This window comes from Melozone crissalis, unplaced genomic scaffold (genome assembly GCF_028551555.1).
Source record: "Melozone crissalis strain CALT ecotype California unplaced genomic scaffold, PUWL_Pcris_2 ptg000005l_1, whole genome shotgun sequence".
NCBI lineage: Eukaryota > Metazoa > Chordata > Aves > Passeriformes > Passerellidae > Melozone > Melozone crissalis.
The window spans coordinates 30,783,234-30,800,078 of NW_026535783.1; the positions used below are offsets into that span (position 1 = coordinate 30,783,234).

Here is a 16,845-nt window from a genome sequence, read left to right on the forward strand (position 1 = left end):
TCCCTTTGCCGCTATCATAATTTCATTTTGTTATTTCACAAAAATAATCAGTGGTTTATTTCCTTTTCAGTGAATCTTATTAAAATGACTCATCTCTTAGGAAAAGGTACCAGAAACTCAAAGTATTTAATTTGAAAATTATTAACATCATCCTTAAGCAGTATTCTAAAATAAGGGAATGCAAATCAGACTTGTTTTCCAACAGAATAATAATTTGCGTTAATATTGGAGTTGCAGACCAAAGAATGGAAAAGGTCATTGGATTGCTTTTCCCTGAGGAAAATTTTCAAAAGTATATTTAAGCAATGTAGTTGTGGGTCATGGATCTAACTGCTCTGTCCATGTGTACCCAGTAAAGTAGAAGTTCTTGAATTAAAGGGAGCATGGATGATGGCCTGGTGAAGACCTCTGCTGATGAGAAACCAGAATAGTGATACCTTCTCTGATTGTTTTTTGTGTGTTTTTTTGTTGTTGTGGTTTTTTTTTTTTTTTTTTTTTTTTTTTGTGGGGGGTGTGTCTTGGGATTTTGTTTGTTTTTGATGTTTATTTGTTTGGGGGATTTTAACTTTCTAGTAAAATAAACAAAAACTTGGTTGATAACAAAAAATCAAGTTATAAATCATAAGAAAAAGTCAAGGCATTGTGGAAGCATAGTTTTTATAAATTGTGGGGTTTTTTCCTCCATTGTAGGCTAACTTGATTGCCATAACATCATTTCCCTTCTCACCAAAACTTCATAACTTCTACTGTGTTTGCAGTCTGAGATATTAATTATTCCCTTTTTCTATTCTCTTACTGTACAGGAAGAGCATGACTTCTTTTCACACTCCTTTTTTATTTTAAAGCACAAATTATAGATTAATATACTTAATTTGTGAAACAAACTCTTCTAATTTTCAATCTTTTCCAAGCTACTGTGAAGTAAAAGCAAATTTTAAATTGTGCAAATAAAGTCATTTTTACCATCCTTAACTATTTATATACTGCATACAGTGGTTATACAATCATTAACTATTCATTAACCATATAACTATTCTATTTGTTAATTTATGTGCATATTTTCTAGGAGCTGGCTTATCTAAACTCTTTCTTCTGTGAGGCTACAGGGTTTTGTTTTGTTTTTACTTGCTTGCTAAGCCTCCTCAAGAGAAATTCAAATTATAAAACAAATCAGTTTGACAGCTAGGTACTTGAAGAAAAATACTAAGTATCTGTCATGTTAAAACTGGCAGAGAAACATGTTCGCACAAATAAGTGGAAGGTTTCAAAATATCTTATGCAATTTACTCTTAGTTTTCAGGTAAGCAAAATAATTGCCTAAGTTGGATTCCCTATTTAAGTTTCTTTAATGTAGAATTACAATGTATGCTAGCAGCATGAGAAAGATATGGTGCATTTTAAAGTTCTGTCAGGATATTATATGGGCACTGTTCATGAGATTAGAGTGCTACAAAGCCCTTCTCATCAACCCAGATTAAATCCATGGCAATTACCTTATTTTCTGAATTTTAGTGTTTCTTTAACACTAAACTTGAGATAAATGGTATGTTGTTTACAGTTGGAGTCCATGCTGTGGCCTCAAAGTTCATAAATTCTGAATTGAACTTTGGGCAAGTCTTTGTGGTAGCATGTAGGCTCTTGGCTGAGCTTTCCCTATTGGCTTTGTCTTGTTTGATCATTCTGCCTCCCACTCACATTTGCAAAAGTTCTTGAAGACTCTTGCAGCAAATTTTTCTGAGGTTATTCTGTATCCAGTTTGGTTTAGTAATCTGTTGTCTGGAAAGAACATTTGTTAGAAAAGGAAGTTATCTTTTTTCCTTAGGTACAAGTACAAAAAGATCTGGCTTTATGTGACATTTATAGATTTTGCTGGGTTTCCAAGTGAGTAATCCTCAAGCCTGCCCTCTTCCAAACACTTCTTCTGCAGCATTTTGATTGTAGGAAAATACAGTGACCAGCATTGATGGCTAATAGCCATCAGTAGCTACAAAACGGATCCATCTGTAAGATACGAGCACGACTACTCCAGTGAAGAAGAATATTTAGAAAATTGATAAACTGGTCTTGCTGGCTGACATTGCCCAAAGTCTCTATTAACAGTGATCTGAAAAACTACAAGAGTATGGCATAGCAGAGCTCCCTGTATTGCCTCTTAGCAAAAGCCTTGGAATGCTTCTCTTCTAATCCGTGGATATATTTTCCTTAGACACTTGCAGCTAATTTAAATTTTAGCATCTGAACTGTAAATGAAACCTTCCAAAGGCAGTTGCAGATTTATTTAAAATTTGACGTAATGATCTATTTAATAATGCATTGTATCCTGAAGCTTTTGGAAAGAAGGGAGTGGTAATGCAGCATCTCTTTCCTGCTTTTCTGTAAAGAAGACTTGCATCCTGAAAAGTGTTACAAACAGAGGTTAGAAATCAGTGTCCTTAACCATTATGTCATGTTTTCTACTTTTGTAAGCTGTGATGCAGTGTGACAGTATTTGTATGATTTATGATACCTTGCATGAAATAGGTAAGCTCTCTATTAAAACCAGAGCTCACTTCTGCTTCTATTCAAAGTCTGTGTCACAAATAATTGTATCATTGCTTACAATTTCCCATGTAATATGTGTCCTGTTTTATGTCCACTTGGTGTTGAGACAGTGTTATCCTCCGGCACAGGTAATATTTCTTATTTCCTTGGGGTTACCTAAGTGTATAAGACCATGCTTATCAGCTTTCAGACTTTGTTTTGTTAAGCTGAGGCAAGACAGTCTCTCTAATAGATACAGTTTGGCCACGGGTTCTTTGGATAGGATTAAGCTCTCTGAAATTACTTCAGAGAAGATGCTTAGGATTTATTGTGTTAAAAGTCTTCTGTGTTAGAACAATAGTAGTGAAGAAGGTGAAAATAAGGAATTCAGTGCTACTGGGATAAGAAAACAGAATGAATATTTATTTCCCTGCAGTTGACTAAAGTGTTGTGAAAAGTGATGTAAGGATGGGGTTTATGTAGTTAGACAGCACTGTCTCTCACCAAGAAGCAGTTTTCCTTAAAGGAAGGGAATTTAATGGTCACATAAGCAAGGAGAAATTAGTCACTAGGCACTCTAAAATGCAGGTTTTACTTTTAATCACATTTTATTTCCCATTAAAGTTTAGTTCAATTTATGCTTGGTACTGGAAATTATTCTTTCTGATGTCCTTAAAATGTAGAGTGGAAATGTGTTAAGCCCCTTGCAGGTTTTTGACATAAATATTTTATTGAATACCCTAAACCAGTAATGTGACACAGTTGCAAACAGCCACATCTGTACCTTCCTTGGGAAAGCTTCTAAGAGTCTCTACATGTCATTAAAATTTAATTTCTAGGGGTGAATTTTGCAATTTTTTTATTCTTGTAGTGACCTAACCTTTAAAAAAAAAACCTGAAGCCATCTGCACATGTCATAAGATATCATTCTTAATCCAAGTATTTCTTACTGCAGTATCAGCAGTGCCTAAAATAAAATTGAACATTGTTTGTACATACTGTTAGAGAAAGTATAACTTTTAGACTAAGAACATACCCAGCACATCTTAAATTAAAACTTAGAAAAGGCCATGAAATTTGGAAGCTTGTATTTTTTTCTCTCTAGACTGTATCATTTGACCTTGTAAAGAACAGACTGTATGTCATGGCAAACATCTTGTTTTCAACTGCTATAACTACAACAACAGTATTATTTTTGAAAAATGGCTTTAAAACAGATTATAAAACCACCTATTTTTCTTACTGTCTTCTGATACTTACAGATACTGGCCTACCTCTCTTGGTACCCACAAATGATCCTGTGTCTGTTTTCTCATCCTCCTCAGTAATAATGGTAAAAGGTTTTGAGGTGTTCTTCATGGAAAATTGTTTCTGTGATATCTTAGGAAGCATTAGTTTTTTATATACAAACAGCACTGAAGGCTAGTTAGAACATCAGCTACTGATTCTAGCATGGTGGATCATGGCCTAAGAGGTCGTACAACTTGACCAATTTCTCTCCTTCCAGTTTTTCCTAGACTTGTCTTTTGGGTTAAACAAGTGGACTCATGCTTATATTAAAGCCTGGAAATCACAGCCATGTTTTCACAAAGGGAAGCTTCATATTGCTCAGAGAATAGTGTGTGTAACATGCACCACAAGAAATAATCTGTATGCGCTTTAATTCTCTGAACTGACCTTTGAAAAGTTTTGTGTGATTTGTTTTGACTGGTGTGCTCCTGGGACAATCACCAAAAATACAATTATCTGCTTCATATTACTGGGTGGAACACAGACAAAAGTGACTTTTTTTTTTTTGTTTCTGAGGAGATGGAAATACAATTAAACAAAATATTTCCTCTTTGAAGAGCTAATTGAAGAAATCTTCTTCTAGAATATAATTCTAATAGATTATCAGGAGATTGATTATTAAAAATGGGGTGAGAATGAGCTATATTAAATAGCAAGCTACCAGTTTCTGAACTAGAAAGATGTGTCCTTTTCCTAATTTTATTGTCCTTTCTTATAGTGCATCTCTTCACACACTTCCTGTTCTCTTTTATTTGTATTTTTAAATTTGGGCATGTGTTTTGCTCAAAAAATCTAGTTGCAGTTTTTAATTAGGCATTACTAAATAATTAGTAATGCATGGATGTGCATCTTGAAAAATATATCTGTAATAGTAGAGTATCTCCCATCTTACAGTCTGATTAACTACCTGATGCCCCTTTTTCAGGGCTAATGTATCAATAGAGGAATTGGTGAATGTGTTGTTACATACACACCATGTAAATACATGAATGCAAATCCTGTGTCATCTGTCTTATCAATATTTTATATTTAACAGATATTTGCATTCTCAGGCCCTGAGATTGCTTTCAGTTTCATCAAGGGCATGATACAGAGAACAATTCTTGCTTCCTTTCCTTGAATTATCTTTGCTTCTCCCCATTTGGATATACCTTATGCAGAAATAATAAAAGAAGGGCAATGAACTTGTTTTCTTGTGTTTGTTTTAAGCAGCTGCTTTAAATGCAGCACATTTTTATGTAGATGCAATCATGAATACTTCCTGCATCAGTTAGTGTACTGCTGATAACACTCTAAGAGGCATTTACCAACCGCTTAATCACGTAGATAGTCCAAGTCGTTTATTGAGAGCACTTAAGGGGAAAAGACTGCTGGATGAAAAATCCCAGGAATCTGGTGTTTAATGTAGTAAGGCAGATCTTGACTTGTCAGTTAGTTAATATATGTAACAAACAAGCACGAGAGACAGAGACATATTGTGTCAAACTGATTTATGATGTGTGCAGATGTTTGGTACACAGTTCAAAGATCCTGGCAGAATGAATGAAAAAAAATTGCAGGTGTATGGTGAGAACTATTCTTGCATATTAATGCATTGATGTCAATGAAAAAGATATTGAAAAAATGCTTCACCTTTATTGTTAGAAATAAGTGTATGTAAACTGAACACCCATTTTATTTAAGAATCACTCTAAATTAAGAAAATAAAATCAAAGTGCAGGAAAATAAATAGACATTTTTGGAAACATTGGGAAGATGTTACTACATTCTGTTCGTCTAAACTCTCTTGTCCTAACTATCTGTGGAGAGCTATTAGTAAATTCAGAAACACAAATCATAGTTGAATTGTCAGAGGACATGCATTTTGAACTTATTTGTGGTAGGTGACCAGGGTAAGGCACTGAGTCCTTTGTAAAGGAGATTTTGTGGAAACACAGCTTTTAGCATAGGAGGTGTTAATTTGGTACAGTGTTTTTGCAGTGGGCTAAGAATACGCATGCACACAATTACTGCATACCAACTGCTGCAGGGCAGCTGGCTGACATGCCACAGCTTGATCAGGTGTCACGAATGGCCCAGGCCTGACAGAGCTTTTCTGCTGGAGCAGAGAGAGATGTGTTAGGTGACTCCTTGGAATTCTTTCTACCCCTTTAACTTTATTTATTGTACCAAAGGTAAATTAAATGCCATCTGAAAATGGTAGAAGCTCAAAGCCTATTTGGTCTAGTCAGTTTAAAGCATGAATTTCTGCATATTTATTTTATTTCTTTTTTCATTAGGAGACTAAGTATTTGTCATTCAACCACATTTTTGTAATTTGGTTGAATTATCATCTCTTTTCCTTCCCTTCTCCTGCTTGCAGCATTTGCTTTACTCTGTAACTATTCAGCCACCATGCCCATGGATACCAACATGCCTGTCCTAAAAGCTGGACTTCGGCAGTGATCTGGACAACAATATATGTGACCATGTTTGATGTTAAAAACAGATGACAGATCTTAGAATGGCTAAGTCTGTTTTATTTACTGTGGGTCACTTTACACTGGAAGTTAGTTACACATAAAGCTAACATGAACTAATGTCATATATTAGTTATAAAAAAGATAAAAATAGATAAAATATTTCTATATTAATTTACTCACATGTAAAACTAATGTGAGTAAAACTCACTGCTTGAAGTTTCTCTAATTTTAATAATTTTCACCATAGTTATTAAACCTTCCAGGAGATGAAATGACATATAATTTTCATTCTTACAGTTGAAAGACTGCTAAATTCATGACAGTGTTCATGTCTTCACCAGAAAGCCCTGCTCTTCATGGAATCTTGCATTGACAGACAGGTACAGCTATGGTGGGGCTGACTAAATCACAAATACAGCAGTTGCAGCAAAGCAATCTGACAGTGGATCTACCTGAGTTGTGAAAAAGTGAATTACTCTTCTACCTTTTAAGAAATCTGCTTTCTGTGACCAGTTTTTGATAACATCATACACCTTCTTTGTATTTTTGCAAAAAGCCTGACTGCTATGGCAGCATCCCTTCCTGAAGTGAAGTTGTTTTACATTGCATTTTTGATGTTGATGATAGGTGTTAACATTGCAAGCAAAGTGGGATGATGTAGTCCTCTCAGGACTACTCTGCATCTTTTCAACTAGAGAAACAACTTTCTGCGGTATTAATATAAACCAGCCAAAGTTGTGTGAGAAACTGAAATTACTGCACTTTTAAATGATATGATATTTGTTCTTTTGGGAAAAAATCCCAAGCACTATAGTCCATGTAAGCCACTGTCTTCTGGTTCATCCTAGAAGATGAACTAGACTAGGAGAAAACCTATATTTTCAGCAAGCAGCTATCAGTGCTTTTATTTTTCTTAAAGAAAAATAGTAGAAGCAAAGTTTTTTTTTATTAACTTGGTCTCTAGAGGTTTTGAATGTTCTTAGCCTGATGAAAGACTCAATTACTGTGTGTATATATATGCATATGTTTGTCTTTTCTGTTCATTGTGGAACAAAGAATTTCCTTGAAAGTGTCTCTTGAGCTATTTTTTGTATCTTAGCAGAGGCAGTAGATTTGAATAATTCAGTGGCATCAGCAAGAGATAACTGCAGTTTGGCTATGGACACATTTAAATTTCACATTTCATTTCAGTTTAGCATTGAAATTTCAAGGAAAATAACCCACTTTGAATTTTATGTTGAGCTGACAGAAATATCCTAAAATTGGTGAACAATTTTGTGGAGGAAGAAAAAAACATTAAAAACTTTCCTGATTAAGTTCAAAGTAACACTGAAACATTTTAGCATAAAAAAATATTATTGTTGTTCATTGACAATATAATGAATTTTAATATATAATATAATAGATGTTATTATTTCAAGTATGTAAAAACCTACACTGTTACATTGTGATACTGTGTCTGAAGTTGAAAAAACAAACCACAGTAAAAATAACACCTATGGGCAATTTTTGGATGCTTTGTTCCAGGCTACATCCACGTCTGATTTTAGTGTTGTATAATGCAGCATGTTAATAATGATTTAGCATTAAGTCAGTGAAGTATGTCCTTATGTGTTTAGAAATTACTTTCACATCTAAAGATAGAAGGGAAAAAGCAGGAATTGAGTTCTTGTAGAAACAGAGTTGTTAGAGACCAGGGGAGGCTGGTGAGTGATGTAGTTTTGAGGTAAAATTGCAGGATTATGCCTCAGATTGTTATCTGCCAACATCTACCTGCTTCTAGTAAAATAGGTACTTTCCTTGCTGAATCATTTCAGCAAGAGAACCTACTTTGCAGAAGGAAGACTCTAAAGATGAATGAATACATTTTTATCTTTCTGTGAGCTGCTGGTTTTGAAAAAGGAAGAAAACATAGCGGTTTTTGTGATTTAGAGGAGCTTAAAATTCCATTGTGTTTGCAATTTTTTGTTACAGTAGGAAGAATTCACATCCTCATGAAAAATCTAATTTGTCCAAGACATAAGTCTTGGAGAAACACTGCTGTCTATGCACTCAGTTGATGTTTTACTGGTTTTGATATCCAAATTGTTTAAAAGATTCCTGTTTCACTCAGCTGACCAAATCTCTTCACAAAAATAATTGGCTATGATTTTATGTGAGACTAAAGGTGTTCAGATGGATTTTTACTGTAAAGCCATAACTAATTAATACTGGTTTGGTGGGGGGTGGAGAGGGGCATAATATAAAAGTAGAAAATAGAAACTCTCTGTTTTCTATAGTACATGTATGCAAGTGTATGCACATATGCGTGTTTGAAAAGAATGTGAACATGTGCAGACGTGTGCGTTTGTTTATGGAGAGGTGTTTGCATATGTATGTATATAGGAGTGTAGGTAGATAGAGGTGTATAGACACAGTTGCAGTGGCAGAGTGCCATGCATTTCTGAAAGTATGTGGTAACAAACTGTACCTATGTATATTTTGAGCTTTCTCACTTCTAGAGCATTCTGTATTGCAACTTGAAATGATTGAAAATGGAGTCGTAGTTTAAACTAGGTGAAATTAAAAGAAAATAAAACCAAACAAATCCAAACAGTGTAGATATTTTGCCTTCTGGTACTTCAGCTTAAATATGATTGTGTTCTAAAGGTGGTCCATGCAATCTCAATGTTTGGGAATGTATAAATAAAATTAGAACATCTTACTGAATTTGATACATACTATGGTGTTTGTTATGGTAAACATGGGACCTGACAACAGTAAAGACTCAAGATTACTAAGAAATAATGTATTCCAGTAACATTGAACAAAACCTTGAGAGTCTTAATGTTGAAAAAAGTACGGAACATGACTCATACGCAATATGTGGGAAGAAACATATTTTACAAGTGTGTGAAATCTGATTGTTTCCTCATAATCAGTCTGAAGACAGAAGAAAGTAACTATTCATCTCTTCTGACTTTAATCCCATGACAGAAATAATTCCCGTCTTTCTCTGTTCTTCCCAATTTTTTAATTCCTCTGGGGAGAAATAGAGTGAGACAATACAACTTTTAAAATATGGACGTGTTTATATAAATCATTGTAGTAATTTTTTCAGGAAATAATTTGTTTGTTCAACAAGCTAATAGGTTTTAGATTGCAGCTTACTGCTTTGCAGCTGTCCACCAGCTATGCCAGCTTTGTTTAACTTCTTGAGTGTTATGTTTTCTCCTCTTTTTTTTTACTGGATGTATTCTGGAGAAGGTACGTTTTTCCTGCCATGTATGCACCAATCAAATGCAGTTATCAGTATACTATATTTTAATTTTCTTCACTTTTTTTAACAGAAGGAAGGAGAAAAAAATCACAAAGTCCGACTAGCAGTTGGAAATGGAGTAAGAAATGATGTATGGAGGGAATTTTTGGACAGATTTGGTGCTATTAAGATCTGTGAGTTCTATGGTGCTACTGAAGGAAACATTTGTTTCATGAACCACACAGGAAAAATTGGATCTGTTGGGCGCACCAATTTCCTCTATAAGGTGACTATTTTTTTACATTCTATTTAGTAGGAGTGCTGAAAAATTGTGTTTCTTAGTTGTAGTGCAGTCCTAAGTCCAAGACAAATTTTCTAGCTTGGTTTTTGCAAGTTAGTTGATCCTCTGTAAAATCTTGGCACCCAACACAGCTGTACACTCAGCAGAAACACTGAGATTTTTTATGGAGTTCACAGGAGTAAAAAAGGCTTTGGGTCTCTTGTGAAAGTTTTGAGTAATCTGACAGTTGCCAAGTATAGTTTCAGGTCTCTACTACATTAGAGGACAAAAGAAAAAGTTGGATTTATTTTAATACCTAAGAACTCCTCACTGCTGAAATAAGACTACAAATTTCCTATTCTGATTTAATGTTCTACAAATTATAGTTAGAGATGTGTTTATATAGTATGTTTATATTGCATTCTGCTATGTAAATATTTGGCATAAATGGGAATTAATAATAATTAATATATTGTAATAATTACATACAGTAGCATATAGACAGATACAAATTTAAGAGATATTTTATACCTGGAGGCAAACTACATCTAGCCAGTATCAGTATTTAGAAATGTTAAAGATAACACAATACATATATAATCACTGTTGAGGTATTGTGACAGAGAATACTAGGCAAGATGATTAATTTTAAAATGCTATACCCACTTATCTACAGTCTACAGTAGGTGTTTGCTATGTTCTAGGCTACTGAAACTAGAAAAAAAACCCATTCTGTGTTTCATCAGCTTTGAAAATGGCAGTCATATATTTTGGTACATGTTATTTATATCACACATTATGACATTCCTCCATCCTTCTGAGCAAATTAAGAATTTATTTATGCTTGAAATTCACAAGGGGACTTTTTCTTTTTGATCCTGTAAGGACAGTCTTTTAAAAGCAATTTGAAAGTCCCAAACAAAGTAACATGTGTCCCAACCTTTAGCTAATATGAACGATGTCTAGTCTTTTTGAAAGGAGATTGCATACTTATCATTATGTTGCTATTTATGCCAGTTTTTACTCTTCTTGAAATAAATAGTACCTCATGCATTGCCTGGAATTTTAAATTGAGTGATACCTATCTATATACAAGTCTATATACAAGTCTTGTTGACTTAAATGACATTTGTGCTCCTTAGAACTGATAGCAAAATGTCCCGACAAAACTTTTTAAAGCAATAATGTAAAACCATTGTTTGGAAATACAGCAGGGGTATCTTCTGATGCCATGTAAATAGGTTTCTAGGTAGCATATGTTCCAGGGTCCTCAGCTTCAATACTCCATCACCACAGTACAGTCACTCCACAGACTGCTTTACACACTGGGGCCAGAGGAATTCTTCATTACTTGTACAGAAATTCAGACTACAGTGGGGGTTCTGGAACCACTCAGAAAACACCACAAGAGCTAGTGTGTTGCTCAGAAACCACAGAGACCTCAGGAATTTTAGCAGCTGATTCCACTGATTCTCTGTCCTACATGTCTGATGCTCCATTCAGTGGCCATTCAATGCTGTTGGCTATTTCCGGAAAGGTCCAGAACTGCTGCCTGCCAGATATCAGAGATCTGGACTTTAGAGAGTAGTAAGTGAACCAGGAGCCTTATAGCTGATGTTAATTTTTGCTTCGGACTTTTCTAAGCCTGATGCCTTATAATATTACAAGATTTTGCATGTGTTCCAAACTTGAATAAATTTGTTTTCAGTATTACAGAACTTTGGGCAGATTTTTGTCATAAGTCATTAACCTTTTGGAAATACTTTGTGAAGTCTACAGCAGATAAAGGTTAAAATTGAAACTACCTGCATATTTATTTAATCATCTGTATTTTTAATTAAATAGTATGGTGATTTTGCAAGTGACACTAAATGCGTATTTTAATGCCATACATAAGTTCATTTTTGCTTATTTCAGGCATTTGTTCTGGGAGGTTTTTTAATACATTTTGCAGCTTGCAGGTTACTAAACAATGCCTTCTGAAGTGTAGCTGTTGTTTGTTTTACTTCAGTCTAAGTGACATCCACTAGACAACTAGTAATATGTAAAGGAGAGCAGCATAATTTCTGATTTGTTGACTTGTGAAAAACCTTTGCTGAGGTTGGAAAGAAAATCTGTCTCCTGCTGTAAAGCAGACAATGGCACAGAGAAGGCCCAGCCACCCAATCACTAACATTCGTTGTTTCTTCAAATAAATGCTACAACATCTTTTGGAACATTCTCTTGACATGCAGGACAACATGAGATAATCTTCAACATGCTTTCTAGGGATTTCCTAAACACCTATTTCTAGAATAGAAAGAAACAGAACTGAGAAAGTGGGAAAAATAGGTTTGTGTGTTCATATATGTGATATACTGAAAGAGAAGGAAGAAACTTAATCTCTTCCTACAGCATAATTGCACAGCTTGCAACAACGTAAATGCAGTACAAAGCCCTATGGATACAGGTGTTGGGAGTATAGAGGGAATAATAGCAGAAAGTTTCAAAGTATAACAGTTTTAGGGGGCGAGGGTGGGGGAAACGAAAAAATATAGGAGTGCATTCTATTGTAGTGACAATGGCACAGTTTGTAAAGGTGCAATACAAAAATTACAGCTTTGAGTGGCAACCTGAGTTCTGAGTGAGCAAAGTAACTTTTCTACCAGTAACTGCTAAGGGCTGGGGATAGATGCTTGTGATAAATATTAAGGTTCTACAGAACACATTTATTTTTATAAAAATATTGGATGACATAAGGTAATAGAAAGAAACAGATGACTGTTACAGCAGTTGGCAGAAGTCACTGTATTTAAGATGTTAACTAAAAGCAGTGCTCTTGTTTGCACTTCTTTCTTTTCACACTGTGTTCTTTATATAAGAGGGATTGGTTCATGTGCTTGAAAGCCTCCCTGTAGAATATGAATAAATCTTTCAATAAAGATGTTTACATAGAGTCAATGAACAGAAAAGTAGAAGCCTCTGAATAGCTTTTCAGCTGGTGAAACTTAAAATGTTTTACAAAAAATACAATGTCTTTGTTAACACAGTAATATAATAAATTAGTGTTTAATCTTTACATCTGACATACATCTGTGTCTAGGTAATGTTAATAATAAATTATTTTATATATGAAATACATTATGTCTGTATGTATATAGATGTGATATGGGAAAAATCTTGAAGACCCTCTTGAAGACCCTCAATTGTGTCTATCAATATATAAATCTCTTTCTTATACTGAAATAAATTCTGAGTGATGACAGACAACAAGGGAGCTTGGGATTAATGAGATCCAAGGAAGCTTATAAGAAGGGCTAAAAATAACCCAGGCCACGCTCACCTGAAAAGCATTATGTAAACAAACAACAAAAACAAACAAACAAAACCTCAAACCAAAAAAAACCCACCCAAACTTTATTTGTAAATGTAATTTCTCATTATTTTAAGCAAAGATACTCAAAATATCACACGAATCCAAATCTCTTACACAAAATTGTATAGATAAAAATCAGCTTTGAGCTGAGGAACGTTTAGATCTTATAACAAATCTTAAATAATTTCAACATATAAAAAGGCTTTCACACAGCCGTTCAGAATTAGTATTATGCACTTCTTCATGCAGTCACAGAACTTGTGGCAGAAGACAAATTATTTTTTTTAAAAATAAACAAAGTTAGTTTTAAGCAAATTTTATAATCCTGGAAAACAGTTCAAAGGAAGAATACTGATGTGTAAATCCAAGAAATGGATGCTCCTAAGTTCATTGGCCAATGAAAATTAATGTTGTTTCTTCTTCTTTTACTAATTTTGAATAATCTAAAGTACTACAAGTGTTTTCTAAAGTAGTATATTCTTACATGTTATGATTCAGTTAATATCAAACATATTAAAATATTTGTTTCTTGGTTTTGTTTACTTTGGCTCACAAAGTTGTGTGGAGTACCTGTATGTCTGCTCTTTACCGCGTAAATAAGGCATTTCAAGTATACTTTCAAAACTGTCTCTAAGGTGTGATGGCACTATGTTCTAACTTTTTTTCCTTACATTTCAGTTTTTAAAGATGCTTGAAACTAAATCTAGTACATGTAATGCTTTGTTTTCGAAACTGATATTCTCCAAGAGAATTCAAAAATACTTCATCTTTAAAACCAGTAATAAAAAGCTTGTGATCTCTGTTTTCTGGTAAAGGTTCTCTGGGCATTCTCTGCAAATTGAAATGCTAGGAATGTCAAAATTACTTTCAAAACAATATTTAAATTCACATATTTCCAATCAATTCAAAAATAAAACAGGTGAGGGAATCTGGTATTAGGTAACATCTGGGCAGCATAGTAGTAGACAATGTTGCACATTAATGCACTTTCATTTTCAGCTTGCTAAATGATGCTTTTTGTTTGCTACATTATCTTGTGCTTCAGAGAGTAAGATGTAGATTAAAATGATGAATGTTGCATGCAGTACTCTGAGAAAATAATATGGTAATGCTTCAACAGCTCAGGTCCTTGTCCCATTAGAATTTAAATAATGAGGCGAACCAAATATTAGTCTGTGCTCAGACTAAATACTTTGCTGTGGGACTTTCATTTTCTAGTATTTAATATGAAAAGCAAGCTGCTTAGAGTCACAGAATGATTTAGCTTGGGAAAGACTTTTGTGGAGGCACAGCTGTTTGCACAGACTATGCGTAGTTTCATTATGCATATTTAATACAAGATGTGGTTCTTTCTTTTCATTATGTGTTTTCATGATGATTATTTCAGAAACCTAATTGGAATACACCTTGTTAATATTCTGAAATTGTAGGCAAAAGAAGTTGTATACAACATGGTATAATTATGTATAGTAAGTCTCTCAGAAACTGAATTACAGTTTCTGAGTGTTTTTAACAATTTGAAATACTTCTTCATTCTTTCAGAGCTCAAAAACTGTATCGTGTCAAAATACTACTCTGTATGATGCATTATTTTAAGCTATTCTAATCAGACACAAAACCAGTAACAATTGATTTTATACCATTTCATTCTTAGTATTTATATTACTCATTGCATTTGGTCATATTAAACCTATTGAAGTAATAAATATCAATGTAAAAAGAAAGAAAGTGAAAAAGAGTATCATTTAAGGCAGACAAAAAAAAAAAGGCTCTCTTCCGCTCTGTTCCTCAAGAATAATCAATTATTTTATAATTGAGGTAAACTTTCTGGCCCTCAGATTCTTGACTTTGTTAAATTATTTAATCTGAGGTTAATAAAAATAATTACCCTTCACTTAATTAAAATAGTGTTCCATTCTTGAATCATTATTTTATTTTGCAGGCTACGACCTTTTTCCTTTGATCAACTGTTAAAAATATCTTTTTGTTTCAGACTTAGGGTAGAAGAAAAACACAGTGCTGAACATTGAAAGGACTCAATGAACCTATTTGGTCCATATGAGGCTGAAATTGTGGGATTCATGTTGCTCTTTATTAAGATTTCTTTGATAAAAAATTATTTATTGACAATAACATTTCAAATTAGGATAAAGGTGCAACTCTTTGTCTGACTTAGTGGCAGAAAAGGAAAGAGGTTTATGTTTTAACATCCTACCCTTTACTTCAGTCACTTCCATATAACCCTCTTTAAGTTATATTGCATTTCTTTATTGTGAAGAGTGCAGGTTTATATTAACGTTTTATAAAATTGTTCCCTGATTGCCAAGAATTCTCAGGAGAATATAATTACCTTGGTTTCACCAGTTTTAAAGATTGCTGATACATTTCCTTTTGGGAAGGCAACATGGAATCCCAAGCAGGGCAAATTGTCTCTTTAGAATAATAAAGAGACAATTTGGATCACTGCAAACACAGTATCAGGGAATAGTATCAGGAAGTGTCTCTTAAAGGTCCAGTTTGTATTCATATCACAGCAGAAAAATAAAGCAAAATAATAGTCACATGCTGTATATTCAAGGAAAAAAAAAGAAAGAAGAAGAAGGGGGGAAAAGTGTTGCCGTTGCTAGTTTTGATAGGAGTATCTTGTCCTTCAGTTTGCTTGGAGCCATGGCAGGAGGTACCCTTCTGCTGGTGCTCAGTTCCCATCACCAGACAGCAGCCTGAGAAGGCAAGAGGGAAGAGCTGAGGTTAGTTAAGCAACAGTAAAGCCCAAGAGGAAGCAGATTTTCCTTTGTGAGGCCTTTCCCTCGCCAGCTGCTTTCAGTGCCAGAAGACCCCAAGAACACATCAAAGCAGCCACCACCATTAAATGTCCCTTAAATACTAGATATAATGTTTCTATTATGCTGACTCACATTGTTCTTTCACTGATGATGTAGATCTCATAACTTACTTGTAGGAAAATTTAACATATGGACAGTTCTGTGTCTTCATTTACAAAACTGTTTTGATGCTGCTTAGCTTCAGGAAGTGGCACAAATTTACATACAGAGTATTTTCAGTTTTAAATGAACGTGCATTCTCCTTTTTGATGAGCAAGACTGGAGTACAGGTTTCCTTATGTGTATTTGCTGCCACCAGATGTCACTGTGTAGATGAGTAACTGATGACTTCTTCCCTTTTTTTAGCTTTTTTTCCCTTTTGATTTAATCAAGTATGATTTCCAAAAAGATGAACCAATTAGAAATAAGCATGGTTGGTGTGAAAAAGTTAAGAAAGGTAAGTATATATTTTAATAGGATATTACAGCCTATTGATTTTAATACAAATACTTAAGAGAGTTGTTTTAAGAAGCCTTGCTATTGTGTTACTGCAGTTTACCAAATTAACTGTTACTCTTTGCTCTGAAAAAAAACAGTATGATTTTTGATCTCAAATAAAACAGCATTAAACATACCAGTACTGATATCAGAAGCACTCAGGAGATCCTTGGATGGATTCACAGAAGAGTAGTGGTCAAAAGTGATGCTATGGCATTATCTTTGAATTTATACATAGTGACATCTGTGTTTTTTAAAGGAGGTTAACATAAGGAAATGGTTGCCTAAGAGATCTACAGGAAGGACTGGTGGATTAGAGCAAATGCTTTTTGATGAGAGATTAAGTGTTTCTGACTAGGTGATGTGATTTAGCTTAATAA

General features: G+C 34.2%; 1 protein-coding gene across 1 annotated transcript in view; it reads left to right on the forward strand.

Moving 5' to 3' along the window:
- The window catches only part of SLC27A6 (solute carrier family 27 member 6), a 40,582-nt gene that overhangs the window by 12,729 nt on the left and 11,008 nt on the right, over window positions 1–16,845 (forward strand). The window contains exons 5-6 of the mRNA XM_054287948.1: window positions 9,602–9,796; window positions 16,334–16,424. Of these exons, the coding sequence (XP_054143923.1) occupies window positions 9,602–9,796; window positions 16,334–16,424 (286 nt within the window). The remainder of the gene's footprint in view (window positions 1–9,601; window positions 9,797–16,333; window positions 16,425–16,845) is intronic.